Raw genomic sequence first — 15396 nt, 5'->3', positions numbered from 1 at the left:
TCTAGAGCTGTGTATTTCAAGAATATTAATTATCACTTTTTATTATATGTGGTTATATTATCCATGTGGATAGATAATACATTTATTTATATTATCCATATGGATGGATAATGCAGTCAGTCTTAAGCAACTGTGATGCATTTTTTTCTTCTTCCTACCCACCTCTTTGAGCTTGGCAGCTTTTGTAACAATTTTCCAGAGTTTTGTTAAGCCTTGGGGCAAAGTGGTCACCTGAAACTTAAACGCTGTGTTTAGCAGTTTGAAAGCACTGATACAGAATTAGCATGTTGGCAGTGACTACCAGAGCAGAAGTCAAGGCTGATGGGCGACAGTGGAATTATTTTATACCTTTCAGGAGGGCTTTTTCCTGTGCATGTGCTTGAAGGACCACTGGGAACAATGCTCTAGTTGTGTTCACATAAAAGGATAAAGATGCTAAGAATTGTGAGAATAGTTTGGAATCAATTCAAATAGAGAGGTCAAGTCTATTGAAAAGGTTGAGTTTGGTGTATCAGAGCTTTTCTTTTTCCCCCTGTCTTCAGGTGATGAATGAAAAAGGTGTTTTCCTTTCATTATTTGCAAAGACTTAAATCCTAGTATAAATAGACCAACAATTAACAGAAAGCAAGGTTATATTTGGAGTAAGTTTAAAAACACCTTGGGAGAAACATACATCTATGTGGAAATAAGTCATTTCTGTCCCAGTATCCAAAGGGTACAATACATGAGAGTCTCTTTTTGGAATAAAGGGTTTTATACTAAACTCTGAGATCCAGAACATAAAAAAGGAGTTATTTTCATACATTATGGGCAGTGGATGATGTTTATTGAATTTCTGACAAATGTATATGTGATACAAACCAAATAATGTGTATTCACATAACCTGGCTTTTTTTTTTTTTTTTTTTTTTTTGATGGACTCATGGGGCATGGAGAAGATCTTCCTTGGATAAATTTCATGTGCCCTAATCCCAACTGTAATAGAGTAACTCTGTGAAAGATTGTATTATGTGAAAAGAGAAGAGAAGAATGAAAGAAACACTGGAAGGTGAAGAGAGAGAAAGGAGGTTGGCTGAAGTCTAGCTGAGAATTGTGTGATGCTCATGTTCTTGGGCCACAGTCATGGACAGTCAGACGTGGCTTGTTACAGGGAGAAGGTGGTTATATTTTTATCCTGTTACCTGTCACCTTCCTCACTGCTGTCCTCCTGGCATTTCTTCCATGGCAAGTTGTGACCTTACTGAACTCTGAACTCCTCATGCTTGCTTCTTCTAGGTCTTCTAAGGCCGATCCTCCCTGGAATTATCCTAGTAAGGATCCATACCTATTCTTAGAGTTCCCACAAACAACCTCAAAAATAGCCTTACCTGTATACTTTCAGGATCCCGGCCTCTGGAGTTAAACTAATATATTCATATGTACAACATGTGTATTAGAGACCAACAACAAAACGTGTATTAAAGGTTCCTAGTGCATCACGGCTGCTGTGTGTATGGGAGGGAGCATGGTACAGCAGGAAAGCTTGAGTCGGGCTGGCTGCTGTGACTGGCTCTGCCACTTAGCAGCTTGGTGGCCCTGCTCACTGAATTTGACCTCTTAGGACAGTAATTTGGTCTACATCAAGGACTCTTTGAAGTTCTAAAGGAGATCAAAGTTATTCAATCTCCTGGCACAAAATAGACACCAGACACTGTTCGCCATGCCTAGGTGGGCATATAGACTACAGTGACATTTTGAAGATAATGGCTTAAGGAAGATATTAAATCTAACTGGAATCTAACTGTGAGGTGAGTTTCAGGGTTGGTAGCAATCTGGTTGGTTAGACATTTAGTCACAGGGATCTTTTTGGTGCCTCTAAATTTACCCCATTTTTATCATCTTCTTATGAAATCTGGTCCTGGGTCTATTGTATATCTTAGAAATGACTTGCCATGTTGAACTTACTTTTTGAAAGAGAGAGAAAAGAAAGAAAACAGAAGTTGTGGTATGCGGAATAACACCCCCCCACCACCACCACCCAAGGATGTTTACACATTAATATTCAAAACCTGTGAGTATTTTACCTTACATGGCAAAAGAGTCTTTGCAGATATGATTGTGTGATTTGAGGAGATTATCCTGGACCATCTGGGTGAGTCCGGTCTAATTACATGGTTTTGAAGGTGGAGAACTTTTTCCAGCTATGGTCAGAAGGGGATATGACTGTGGAAAAAGGCTCAGAGAAATCTGTCATTGTTGGATTTGAAGACAGCGGAAGGGGACCGTGAGCCAAAGAATGTAAGAAACCTCTGGAAGGTGGAGAAGACCCAGTACAGATTCTCCTCTTGGGGCTCTGAAAAGGAGGGCAGCCCCACTGACACACCTTGATTTTAACTCAGTGAGAACTCTGTTAGACTCCCACCCTCCAGAACTGTAAGATGATCAGTTTGTGCTATTTTTTAAGTCACTATGTTAGTGGTGGTTTCTTATGGCAACAGTAGAAAACTAATACAGAAGTTTACTATGTATGTATGTTAACATGTTAACAGGAGAAAAGAAACACAAGATGACTTTGGAAGTCCTAGAAAAACCTAAAAAGTCCTATTCCTAATACATAGATGTGAGAGAGAACTGCTTCCCTAAGAGCATGCCCAGAGGCAGACAAGTGACACGCTACTTGCATGAGTGTCACCCCTTGGCATTTGGCTTTAAAAGTGTCACAAACTGCCCTGACTGTGCAGGCTGGAAGTGGCAGCTCAGACCAAGCATCCGTGGCCACAGCAGCTGTGGGAACAGCAGGCAGAGCCCTAGAAACGAAGCAACTTGACGGGGAGATGTTTGCAGATGGGCACCAGAGTCCAGCCTTGTTATTATTAGGGAAGAAGTAAGGCAGACAAACTCAGGGGGAGGGCAGAGCACCCTGGCGTGAACACAGGAAGGGAAAGGAGCAAAGCCAGGCCGGGCGCCAGGGACACTGACCCGAGCAGGTGGGAGAGGCTGGGCTGACAGTCAGATGTTCTCCACTGCCCGGCTCAGCAGCCTGAGGCCCGAAATCCGGAGAGGAGGAGACAGCGCGTGGGGGGCTGAGAGCAGCGTCGCTGAAAAGCTGGCAGGGAAGAGGAGAGAAGGATGGCCACTCTTTTTGGCCTCTGATTTGGTGGAGTACAGGCCCCCACAGCTGTGACAGAGACAGCAGTGACAGCCACCATAGCAAAGACACAGATTTCTCATCCCCAAATGACAAGGGCAGGTTTTCGACACAGGATTAAAGAATGAACAGAAGAAAGGCAGGTTCCATGAAATGGCAGGTGTGATTTTTTTTTAAACACCAGCCAGCACAGTCATTGAGGGCTGGCCTTTTGAGGTTTCACATGAGTGGCATGCAGCACGTTTGCTGGTCTGTTCTTTGTGTCTGCATCCCAGAATCAAGGCGAAGGTGGGGTACTGCTGCAGTACAACTCAGCCTCCTGTGCTGGCTCCAGCATGGAGAGCAGTTCTATCTCCAGGAGCCAGAAAGCCGAACCAAACCAAAAAACAGCCAGAGTGCGAGGCTGTCCGCTGCTTGGCTTCCTGCCTTCTGTGCTGTCCTCTCCGTGTAGCGATCTCAGCGACTTTTCCTCAGTATCTACCTCCACCTGCTCATGCTCCTGCTGCTGGTGCCTGGCCTCATGGCAGCAGTAAATCCAGCCAATGCGTGGTTCTCTGTTTCTCTCAAACATGAAGACTGCCTGGAGAAATAACATCCAGAAACAATATAAAGAAAGAAGCTAGGGCCAGGCGCGGTGGCTCATGCCTGTAATCCCAGCACTTTGGGAGGCCGAGGCGGGCGGATCACGAGGTCAGGAGATCGAGACCATCCTGGCTAACACAGTGAAACCCCATCTCTACTAAAAAATACAAAAAATTAACTGGGCGCAGTGGTGGGCGCCTGTAGTCCTAGCTACTCGGGAAGCTGAGGCAGGAGAATGGCGTGAACCCGGGAAGCGGAGCTTGTAGTGAGCGGAGATCGGGCCACTGCACTCCAGCCTGGGCGACAGAGCAAGACTCCATGTCAAAAAAAAAAAAAAAAAAAAAACTAGAAGAGTGAGACACAACCTGGATTTCACCGCCTTCCAGCCTTCTCTTCAAGAGAGATTTCAGTGGATTATATGAAACTTAGCTTTAATCATTTCTTTCATCCTTTCTGTAGCCTGTACTGCTTCTAAAAAGGGAAAGAAAAGAATGACAGAAAAGTAGTTGGAGAGAAAACAAGACAGAGGCAGAGAGGGAGAGAAAGAAGCTATGGACTAGATAATCCACAAATAACATAATTGCCCCTTGAAAAACTGGAAGTCATAACATGCCTTGAGGAAGAAGGTGGTGTAATTTTGGGACAGTGGTGTGAGAGAGGGGCAAGTTGTTATGCAGGGCAAGGGTGAGCAGAGGAGGAGGTGAGCAGAGAAGTAGGGTGAGCAGGGGAAGAAGGTGAGCAGGGGAGGTGAGCAGGGGAGGAGGGTGAACAGAGGAGGCGAGCAGGGGAGGAGGTGAGCAGAAGAGGTGAGCAGGGGAGAAGGTGAGCAGGGGAGGAGGTGAGAAGGGGAGGAGATGAGAAGGGGAGGAGGTGAGAAGAGGTGAGCAGGAGAGAAGGATGAGCAGGAGAGGAGGTTGAGCAGGGGAGAAGGTGAGCAGGGGAGAAGGTGACCAGGGGAGGAGGTGAGAAGGGGAGGAGGTGAGCAGAAGAGGTGAGCAGGAGAGAAGGATGAGCAGGAGAGGAGGTTGAGCAGGGGAGGAGGTAAGCAGGGGAGAAGGTGAGCAGGGGAGGAGTTGAGAAGGGGAGAAGGTGAGCAGGGGAGGAGGTGAGAAGGGGAAGAGGTGAGCAGAAAAGGTGAGCAGGGGAGGAGGGTGAGCAGAGGAGGATGTGAGAAAGGGAGGAGGTGAACAGGGAAGGAGGTGAACAGAGGAGCAGGTGAGCAGGGAAGGAGGATGAGCAGGGAAGGAGGGTGAGCAGGGGAGGAGGGCAAGCAGGAGAGGAGTGCGAGCAGGGGAGGAGGGAGAGCAGGGGAGAAAGGTGAATAGAGGAGGAGGGTGAGCACAAAGTGGGGTTGGTGGGGAGGGCGAGCAGAGGGTGTAGGCAACAAAGCCAGGGTCTGGAGCACTAGCCCACCAGACCTGCTGTGGGACCCTAGCATCTCACAATTTTTTGCACGAAATCACCGCTTTGCAGGGCCCTGTAACTCAGCTTCAGCCTGGACCCTGGGGGCAGACTTGTCATACTCTTATAGATGTACTTCAAAGCATCCAAGTATATGCCATTCTGTTGCCTGGGGGCTCCCAGTGAGCAATAGCTGTGAGCCTGATACTTAATGGAAATTTGCCCAGGCATGGAAGGAACAGGCGGAGAGAGAACAAGAGAAGCAGATGAGGCAGATGCAATCTAACCCGGACATAATGCAGAGTGGGAATCTCGGGGGCTGGACAGGCCAGAGTGGAGGAGTGGCTTGGCTGGCAGATGTATCCTCCCCCCTGCCTCTCTGTCAGGCCTTAACAAGGGGAGATCCTCTCATCTAAGAGCCTGGAAGCATTCTGGGTACAGGCCAGAGGTGCCTCCTTTGTGCACACAAGCCTTTAAAACAGCCTGGATTTATTGTGGCTCTTAAGTGGCCCAGGCTAATGGCTTGGCATGGATAATGTCTTGGTTTAATTGGTTATTGTGAAAGCTGCTTGTTTCTACTGTGGAATCTCTTGTCCCTGCCTTTGGAGCAATCCCTCACAGGCTCCCTGAATCAATACAGCCCTCACTCAGGGCTGGCCAGTTTGCTTTGGAGGCGGTGCCCGCAGTGGGGAAAGAGGCCCTCCCACAGGATTGCTCAGATCCCTGGTGGATGCTGGGCTCTGAGGCAGATGGCCTGCTTCTGGTGACTGATGGTTCGCATGTGTAGATGTGCATGGGCTACAGACACCTTTATTGATGACCTACTCTTGAGGGTGTCTTTGCAAGGAAAAGTTAGAGGAGTGCAGATAGAGCTGTACAAGGGGGTCTGGGCACAGTGGCTTATGCCTGTAATCCCAGCATTTTGGGAAGCTGAAGTGGGAAGTTTGCTTGTGTTCAGGATTTCAAGAACAGCCTGAGCAACAAGGCAAGACCTTGTCCCTACAAAAAATTTTAAAAGTAGCCAGGTGCAGTGGCATGAGCCTGTAGTCCCAGCTTCTTGGGAGGCTGGGGTGGGAGGATTGCTTGAGCACAGAGGTCAAGGCTGCAGTGAGCTATGATCATGCCACCTGCACTCCAGCCTGGGCTGCAGAGCAAGCAAGAAGGTCTCTAAAAATATTTTGAAAAACAGAACTGTAAAAGGAAGTCAGAAACTGTCTCCCTTCTCACAGAAGCAAAGCAAGCTGATCAAAGCAACAGGTGGATTCACCTAGAGCCAGACCAGGCCACTGAGGTGGGGGAACTCCCAGTAGAAAGGACAACTTCTGCAAAGGACTGCTGACATTCAGGTTTCTGAGAACAAAGAGGCCAGATGATCCGCATCCTTACTATAGCATTTCTTTCCAGGGTCCCGATATTTCTCTTAAGTCTTCCCAAATCTTTTGACCTTAAATATATTTTCTTCATTTTCTTTTTTAAGGTGTGTGAAATATCCTAACCTTTGTGATTCAAAAGCAGCCTGTCTGGAAGTGGTTTTAGAGCTGAGCACACTGTGTTGTGGTTACATGTTTACAGGTCAACCCCCAACCCCCATGGACCATTAGCCCACTGGCAGTTTAAGGCAGTGGCAGGGACTTACTTGTCTGTGTGCTCCAGACCTGATATGGTTCCTGGCAGCCTAATGTGTCTCACTGATGTTGAATGAATGTTCCCAGGAAGAGGAAGCAGAGGAAAACATTGAACTGTAAAGCCATGTCTTATTGATTTGTATATTTGTTATTGTTCTGTCCTCTTACATATCTGTATCATATAAATAACCAAAATGAGATCATGTGCAAGGAATTCAGAAAATCAAGCTGTGTGAAGTACAAGTTGCAGAATATTTTTAAGGGGAATCTGCTGGAGTAAATCTCAAGTTATAGCACTTAAAATGGTAACACAAGACAAAGCCTGATTAGCCTTTCGGGCAGGCTTGCTTCTTCTATCATCTGACACAAAACTCTATTTGAGATTCGCCATATGTGATGAGTCCTGTGTGGTTTTAGATTATACTCGTTTCCCAGGAGTTAGTTGTTGGATGATTGACTGAGATCTCTTTAACTCCCACCTTGTTTGTTGTCCTCTCCTTTTTTCTGTTATGCTTTCCTATGTCATGAACATCTTTAGTACAACGATACCAGTTGCCACTGTGCGGGAAGGAGTGTTAAGTTTAAGTGTGGTGAGGTTACTGAATCCTTCACTGCTGGGCTGGATTCTTCCCCAGGTACTAGTGAAAGGACAAGCTATCTGAGCCAGCAGTCTCCAACGCGGAGTTTACACACCCCAGGCCCAGTGAACCACTGGGACCAAAAAAAATACAATATGAGTACTTAGCTGTATGCTAAGATAGATTAACACAGGATTTTTTTTTTTTTTTTTTTTTTTTTTTTTTTTTTTTTTTTTGAGACGGAGTCTCGCTCTGTCGCCCGGGCTAGAGTGCAGTGGCCGGATCTCCGCTCACTGCAAGCTCCGCCTCCCGGGTTTATGCCATTCTCCTGTCTCAACCTCCTGAGTAGCTGGGACTACAGGTGCCCGCCACCTCGCCCGGCTAGTTTTTTGTATTTTTTAGTAGACACGGGGTTTCACTGTAACACAGGATTTTATGTATTTTTAAATTTGATGTGCATTTTCTAATGCGATATATTAACATACCAATAATAGAGATACGTAATTTATCAATATGCATGCTCAATGTTTTGACTGGTAGACTATTCCGGCACGGATGTTTACAGCCTCTGCTCCAAGCATGGGTGTGTCCTGAGGAGCCGTTTATCTTTCCCCAGGGTTTATGTCCAACTGGAAGGGAGAAAAAAGTCAGGTTCCTCCCACCTCTGTGCTGCAGCTTTGGGTCTCTCCTGTGTGATGGAGAAATGGCGAGCTTAAGACTGTGGAAGTAGTGTGTCCTGTGGTCCCACTGTCTTTAAAATGGCACTTGGTACTTTCTGTCCAAAACAGGGCTCCTCCAAGCCAGTCTAGACTTTTTCCCCACTAGGGAGAATTCTTTACCGTGAGCTTTTGAGATCGTTGCTGAAGAAACAGAAAACTGAGCCTGATTCTTGGGCTGACTCCAATGAAGAGTTTGCACTCAAAATGCCATGTTAGATTTCCTGACTTCAAGGTCATGGCCAATAGGCAGTTTGGGTGTTTTTGTTTTCAATGTCCTGCCTGCCAAGAAAACTGATAATGCTCTTCATATCCTCTGGCAGTCTATGTTGATTGTAGGAATGGGGTGTGGATTATACATTGTTGGGTACAATTACCTCCTGGAATACAATGCATCTTCTTTTAGACATCCCAGGGAGAAAATTTCGACATAATGAAGATCTATAGTAATCAGATAATTACTATCGATTGCTCTTTAGACGTCTTGATGAGGTAATTAGGGCGTATGGAAAGAAGCTGGAACTGATTGATTGGCATGACTGTAATCTCAAAGATTTCTAATTATGTTTCTTTTCTTCTAATGGCTTATAAACAAACATCATTTTAGCTTTAGAATTTGTCAGGTGCCAGGTTCACTGGGAACATCAGCTTTCTCTATTATGCTAACTAGACACCAAGCATGATCAACATAAGCTCATTATGCCTTCCTGCTGAAGCAGAAGAAACTGCAATTAACCCTCACTTTTCTTCTCCACTTCCACATGGCTGGATTCTTGTCGTGGAGTGGGGTGTCGCGGAGTGGGGTGTGCCACGTTCTGTGAGGAGCATGTGTGACTCAGGGCTGGATGGGTCTGTGTGGCCTACGGGAGACCCTCAGAGCCTGCTGAGCTCAGGCACAGCAGACTAGGGGGACAGTAACACAACATATGTGTCAAGGTGTCTGGCTGACTGTGGCTGGGGGCTGGCTGACTGCTCAGGCTCCTGTCACAAGCCATAGCTACTCATCAGCCAGCAACATTAAGTAGCAGGTCAATACTCTCAGGCAGCTCGACCACACACTTGTCTACGTCAGTGTGTTATTGCCTCATCTCTTCCATTAGATACTAATTAGAGGACGCCCTGTCTGAAACCACATTCCACATTATCCTAATATTTGTTTACACCTTTGAGCAGCTTGCACGGTTCAGAATAGTGGCCTCACCCAAAGATGACAGATGTTAAGAACCACTAACGCAACATCTTGAAATCAGCTGTTTGCATGTAATCAGTGATGGTGGTAACCACCACACTTACTGCTCTACAAGTGCATGGGTTAGAATTCATTCAACAAATGCAAGGTGGATGCATTTTTCTGAATATGAGGCAATCTGATTCCCATGCCTGAAATCCTCCACTGTGACCCACCTGTGCTTGGTAGGTACAAATATGTAGGAAATCTGTGACCCGTTTTAAAATAAGGGTCCCCAATCCATGCATGTTACAGTCTGAATGAACACCTGTGTTCCTGAACTCCCTGCTTTCTATTGAAATATCACTAAAGGAAAAATTATATTTTGCTTTGATTTTTTTCTAAAATCCATATATTCCTGGACCCTTATTTTAAAAAGGGTCACAAATTTCCTACGTATTTGTACCATTAAAACTTTTAAGGCATGAGAGGAGTAACGTGCATAGGGATGGTTCAGGCTGTTTGGATAATTCAGCTGCAGTTGGAAATGCTTCATTAACTCCCATTAACTAGCCTGAGAAATGGAAGCATATATAGAATTTGTCTTTATGTTATATCTGTATAGTATAAGAAAATTATGTAGCAAATTTTTTCATCAGTCACAATTCTTGAGAAATAAAGTATTCTTTTGAAAATGTAACTGGAGTAACTGTTCAGTTCAATATTTGGTGTTTAAAAAAACATTCCTAATCTGTATCAGAATATTTTCCTTTAATAGAATATATAATTAGCATATTCTAATTTTTTTTAGTAATTGGGAATTATGCAATACATCATTTTAAGCAAAATTTTTATGTTTTTATTTCTGTACTTGAAGAAACTATAAGAGATTGAACTAAATGCCTAAAACAGGTTCTAACTTTTTATTTGTTGGTTGCTTTTATCAAGTCTAAGGAATGAGTATCTCTTCTAGTTATTTGTCCCTTTCTGTAAAAGTTAATTGAAAATCTACCTTCTTATCAGTTCGTCTACATTTCTACCTATTTTTTCTTTAATTGATGGCTCTCTGGTTTTGAGTTGTGATGTTATTCCCCTGACTTGATTACGTCCCCCACTCATCAGTGGGTAAAGGGTAAACTGTACTGAAATTACTCCACAACAGTGTGATGTAGACTCTGCCAAAACCTAGTTTGTTATTGTGGTCTGGTCTCATACAAAATGGGAGGGGTTTTAATTAGAGGGTCTCAAGGCTGCAAAAGTGGGTGTTCACGGTGTTGCGCAAGTTCCGTCTGCCATTCAGGAGGCAGTAAAGAAACGTGTTCAATGAGAGAGCTGACAGAAGTGATGCAATTCAATAACGTGCTTTGGGTTTGGGGCATGTCATTATAGGAAGTTTTACATCTTGAGAGACAGATGGGAGGACAGCTCCTAGAAGAACCTAAGGCTCTTCATTTTAAAGGCAGCACCCACAACCTGCGCCTGTCAATTCATGATATCGCCCATTCCCTCTGGAAGAGCAAATTGCTGGCTAAATATCAGGTAAGGTTTCCAAGCCGAACAAAAGGTCTGGAGACATCTCTAAGAAAGAGGTCTAAAATTATATGGATATAGGAAATCCCCTTCCTTGAAATGAATCATATGTCATTACTTGTTTCTCCAAAATAGTTTGGGGTTATTTAGGATTTTTCAGAAATACAGACACATTTGAAGGAATGCTTTTTAAAAATTCCTCCTTTAAATAAATGTACTATCATTGTTTTATTTTTAATAAATGAAAGGCTTCCAAATCCATCATTTCAATTCATTTTCATACTAAATGTTCACATCAATGGGTAAAAACAGCTTCAAATGCATTCACAGAAACAAACAGAAGGACATTTTTATTCCATGGGACACAAATTAGGCTTCAGCCTTCCTAGGCCAGTACCCTTACATTGACAAATTAGAGGGAGCCCTACTTTGGAGAACTGAAATAGCATGTAAAAGTAAAACCCAAACAGGATATTATTAAATAACAGACAAGAAAATAGGGGTCCCAAGTATCATTTGTATATACCTGGGGGAAAAAATCACAAGACTCTCAAGGAATTTTCCCCTCCTCCATCCGTCAGCCTGTGCTCTGAGAAAACCTCTTTGATGGGATTGCAAGCCTCATATACAGTCCTAGGAGCGGCAGACATATTTAGAGAGCTGTGAATCCATGTTGATATTTATGCAAATTCAACCCAAACCCCAGCATTGCCACTGAACTGGTAGCTATTTCCTGATGTAAGTCAATGAACATACTGGAAGACTGAAGGGAAGACATTCTGGCTCCATTCTCACTCTCACTGGTCAAGTTCCTGCACATGAATGATGGGAAATAAGCCTACTGGTTTGTTAACAATCGTGAGCTTTCATGGAGGTTGCGTGCCAGACTCTCTATGCACAGCTCAGTCCTTGATGGAGACAGAAGGCTTCTGACTTACTCAGTACACCTCTTCCTTTGCTTTCTTCTTTCCTCTGTGTTGCAATTGCCATAAAATTCTACAAATCTCCCCATTTTAGAAGTAATTTCCTTTATACAATTATAAGAAAATACTATTTTAATGATAATGATAATATGATATTAATTAAAGCTAAGCCTGGCTGAATGCTTACCATCTGCTGGACACTCTCTTCATACATGGTTTATCTCATTTAACCCCAGCAGACCTATGAATGAGAAACTCTTTGTTTACTCTTTTGCAGATACGAAAACTGAGCAATGGAAAGATTAAGTAACTTGCCCCAGGTTATCAAGTAAACAAAATAAGGAGTTCTCATTTGTACTGGATTTGGCTCTGAAGCCACCGCTTTTTACCGCCATGCTCTCCCATTTTTTATGTGGCAACCTTTTCTTTCCTTTATTGAAAACAGATTCTAGGACAGGCTCTGTAAGGTGGTCTAGACTTTTAGAAAATTAAAGCCTGTTCGATGCTTGGTGCCAAGAACTCTTCTGTGGCAGCTAATTGAGTCTGAAGTTTCCAACTGCAGTGGGTTTTGGCTTCCCCTGTCCTGGGCAGAGAAGGATGTAAGCATGAAAGGGAGCAGCATCAGTGCAGTATCCTTTAGACTTTCTTTGCTTTTCTCCAGAATGTCACAACAGGGATTCTTTTAATGAGCAATGACTGGTGTGTGCAAGTTTTATTTTGGGAATTGTATAAACTCTTTTTTTTTTTTTTTTTTATCATTTACAATGGCTCCTGTTGTAAATTAGAGACATGTGACAGACTGGTTAAGTACATGGATTCTGGAGGCTGACTCCTTAGGTTCAAATCTCAACCCTGCTACTTACTTGCTGTGTGATTCAGGGTAAGTTATTGAACCTCTCTGGGCCTCAAGTTTTTCATGTGATAAGGGGCCAGGATGTACTTAAACATGGGGCTGTTGTGAGGATTAAATGAGGCCACAGGTGTGATACTGAGAGTACCTAGCAGCAGACCATCTGAGAGTTATTTTTGGTATTAGTCCTTCAATTGTGGTTAACACTTTTACATCCTTTAGGAAATTCCTTTTTACCATGTCTGGAGTGGGTCTCAAAGAAACCTGCACTGCACCTTCACCCTGGAAAGATTTAGCCTGAACACAGTGGAGCTGGTTTGCAAACTCTGTGTGCGGCAGGTGGAAGGAGAAGGGCAGATCTTCCAGCTCAACTGCACCGTGTCAGAGGTAAGCAGATCCTGTCTGTCTGAAATCAGGGGAGAGGGCGACCCTCAGGAAGAGAGAGGGTGTGGGCTAAAAGGGTATCTCAATATAGGCCATACAGAAGTCCTCAAAAGCATTCTATAGATCCTATTTGTTAACAGAATAATATTTTTAATGAGCAAGGGAAGCTAGCTGCAGAAAAAATATATATTAAGGGATCCTTTTTGAAAAACAAGTCTTAATTTTTATGACATGAATTTTAAGAATTATGTTCTAACTTTTAAAAACAGATCTGAATTTCAAGTAAAGGTTTAATTTAAGGAGCGTGCACATGGAGTAGCTTCTCCCCATGCATCCCTTAGTGTGCCATGTCCCCCATCCTCCATCTGTCTCTCCTCCCTTTCTGCTACTTTCTCAGCAACTCTCCTCCCTTTCCCCTAATCACGTGCTGCTGGGTGGAGTGGAAGAAGGGAGAGAGGGGCTTCTCTGCTCCCTTTTTCTTCTTCTCTCTTTTTTTCTCCATTCAAAGGAAGAAAGGAGAAATCTCTTGATCTCCTTTCTCATATATCATTCTCTAAATATAAAAAGAGATACACTTTCCTCCGGGGTGGGAGAAATATGCCAGAAATGGAAGTAGAATCTCCGTATTTCACCCGCCCCCCGGCCGTGGCCATCAGCTTTGCCTTCCTTTGCTGTGATCTTCACACACTTAGGCTGGCCATTTCCCTCTGTCCGTATTACAGAAATAATAGTGATCACTGCTATTTAAAACTTCTTCTTAAGGAAAGAGTAAGAGCCCACGACCTTCCTTATCTGTTACCTTGGATCCAAAGCCTTGAAAAGTGATAACCCTTCACATGGGAGGAACAAAGGGAAGAGAAGAAGCCAAATGGGCAGAAGGCAGCCTCTTTGGGGCCTCATGGAGCTCAAGCCCCGTGCTGCGTGCTAAGCCACAAAGCACAAGATTGTCATATGTGAAAACGACAGTGGGCCAGTATATGATTTAAAATACTACCTCTCCCTCGTTGTGTTATACACAGTGACGAATGAAATATCAGCATGTTCAGCTTGTCTTGCTCCACATGTATTTAAAGACCATCTTCCTTAGCAAACGGAGAGGGGAGAAAAGTGCGTCAGCTTTCACGACACTCCATCCTTCTTTCCCACAACCTGCCGAGGTGCGGTCATCATTTCCTCCTGTAGTTTCATGAGACTTTTGACTCATAAACAACTTTAGTCACAGCCCCCGGTGACATTCATAAGGAATGATCTCGGTGTCAGGGTGCCATGGCAACCGCCAGGCCTTCGGATGCGCAGCCCTATCTCCCAGGCACACAGAACCACCCCTGCTGGCTCGGGAGGGTGTTTTTACTTTCCAGGCCCAGCAGGTCTGCAAAGTTCAATAACCACTCAGCTCCAGGGACAACAAAGGCTGTGGAATTTTGGAGGGGGGTGAGGAGGTCTGGTCCTTTGATGCTTGCTTTCTGTTCCGCATGAACATTGGCTGTGTGTTAAAAAGGTGGATCAGATGCAGCCACAAATGAAAGAGAGCTGCTCTGTGCTCTCCCCCGCCAGGGCTGCCACCTCCCTTCAGAAAAAGGACAGTTTTGCATAGTGTGATCACAATTTAAGGGCTTGCTTTCTTGTGGCAACGTAGAGGAAAGATTACTTCTTTTGCAACGTGGCCTCAGTCTGCTCAAAGAGACCAGCCTTCAGTCATGTCGGAGGCATTTGCCCATGTGTGACAGACAAGCATATTTAACTGAGGGCGGGGAAGAAGTGAGCGGAGTCAAGATGACTTTGGGGATTAAGGGGCACTCTGCGGCTTTTCCTTCTGGGTCAGTGAATCCCACTGTTGTGCTTAGCATTTGAATGCGGATGCTGGGTGCGTAGAGGAGGGAGTGTGGATGGGGGTACCGACATTGGAGAGGAAGCCTCTGCACTGAAGAACAATGGACTCTGGAGAGTTCTGCGACCCAGATCCTCATCAAAACCTCCAAGAAAGGGTACAAGATGATTGACAAACCATAAACAAGTAGAGAAAAGGCTCCATTTGTGGTTTCTTTCTTCTGAACAGGGCTCCTTCCTAGGGTCACAGGGCAAGATGGCAGTGAGGCTGGGGTTCCCATTCCAATGTCCCATCTCTCAGGAATGAGCTGACTTGCCAGAAATATGCTGCCCCTCCCTCCAGCCACCCACCACCCAAAGCACTCACCAGCTGTCATTTATATAGCCACACAGCCCTTGGCCTGTCCTGTCAAGACAGAGGACCTGTTGCCCACCCCAGAGACCAGGCTGTGCGTGACATCTACTCTGATTATTTCAAGGGCCAGCCAGTTGTCTCTGGGTGATTTAGCCAGGGATTCCTTAACTAGAGACAAAGGCTTTAATTTCACAGAGATGAAGTTGAAGAAGGAAAATGTCTGGAAGACTAACTGTATTGGCACAAACGAATGTCCAAATGTAAAAGATGATAAAAGATTTTTTTTTTCTTTTTTTTGTTTGTTTCATAGAAAAGTGCAGAGAGAGTAAC

At 44.5% G+C, this 15396-nt stretch overlaps 1 protein-coding gene across 2 annotated transcripts in view; it reads left to right on the top strand.

Annotated features, from left to right (window-relative positions):
• UNC5C (unc-5 homolog C (C. elegans)) overlaps window positions 1-15396 on the top strand; it is a 388250-nt gene that overhangs the window by 359311 nt on the left and 13543 nt on the right. For both annotated transcript variants that reach the window (XM_011932900.1, XM_011932892.1), the window contains 2 exons: window positions 10587-10736; window positions 12723-12887. In XM_011932900.1, the coding sequence (XP_011788290.1) occupies window positions 10587-10736; window positions 12723-12887 (315 nt within the window). The remainder of the gene's footprint in view (window positions 1-10586; window positions 10737-12722; window positions 12888-15396) is intronic.

The sequence above is a fragment of the Colobus angolensis genome, unplaced genomic scaffold (genome assembly GCF_000951035.1).
Source record: "Colobus angolensis palliatus isolate OR3802 unplaced genomic scaffold, Cang.pa_1.0 Scaffold123, whole genome shotgun sequence".
Classification (NCBI taxonomy): domain Eukaryota; kingdom Metazoa; phylum Chordata; class Mammalia; order Primates; family Cercopithecidae; genus Colobus; species Colobus angolensis.
This window is presented reverse-complemented; position numbering and strand designations above follow the sequence as displayed.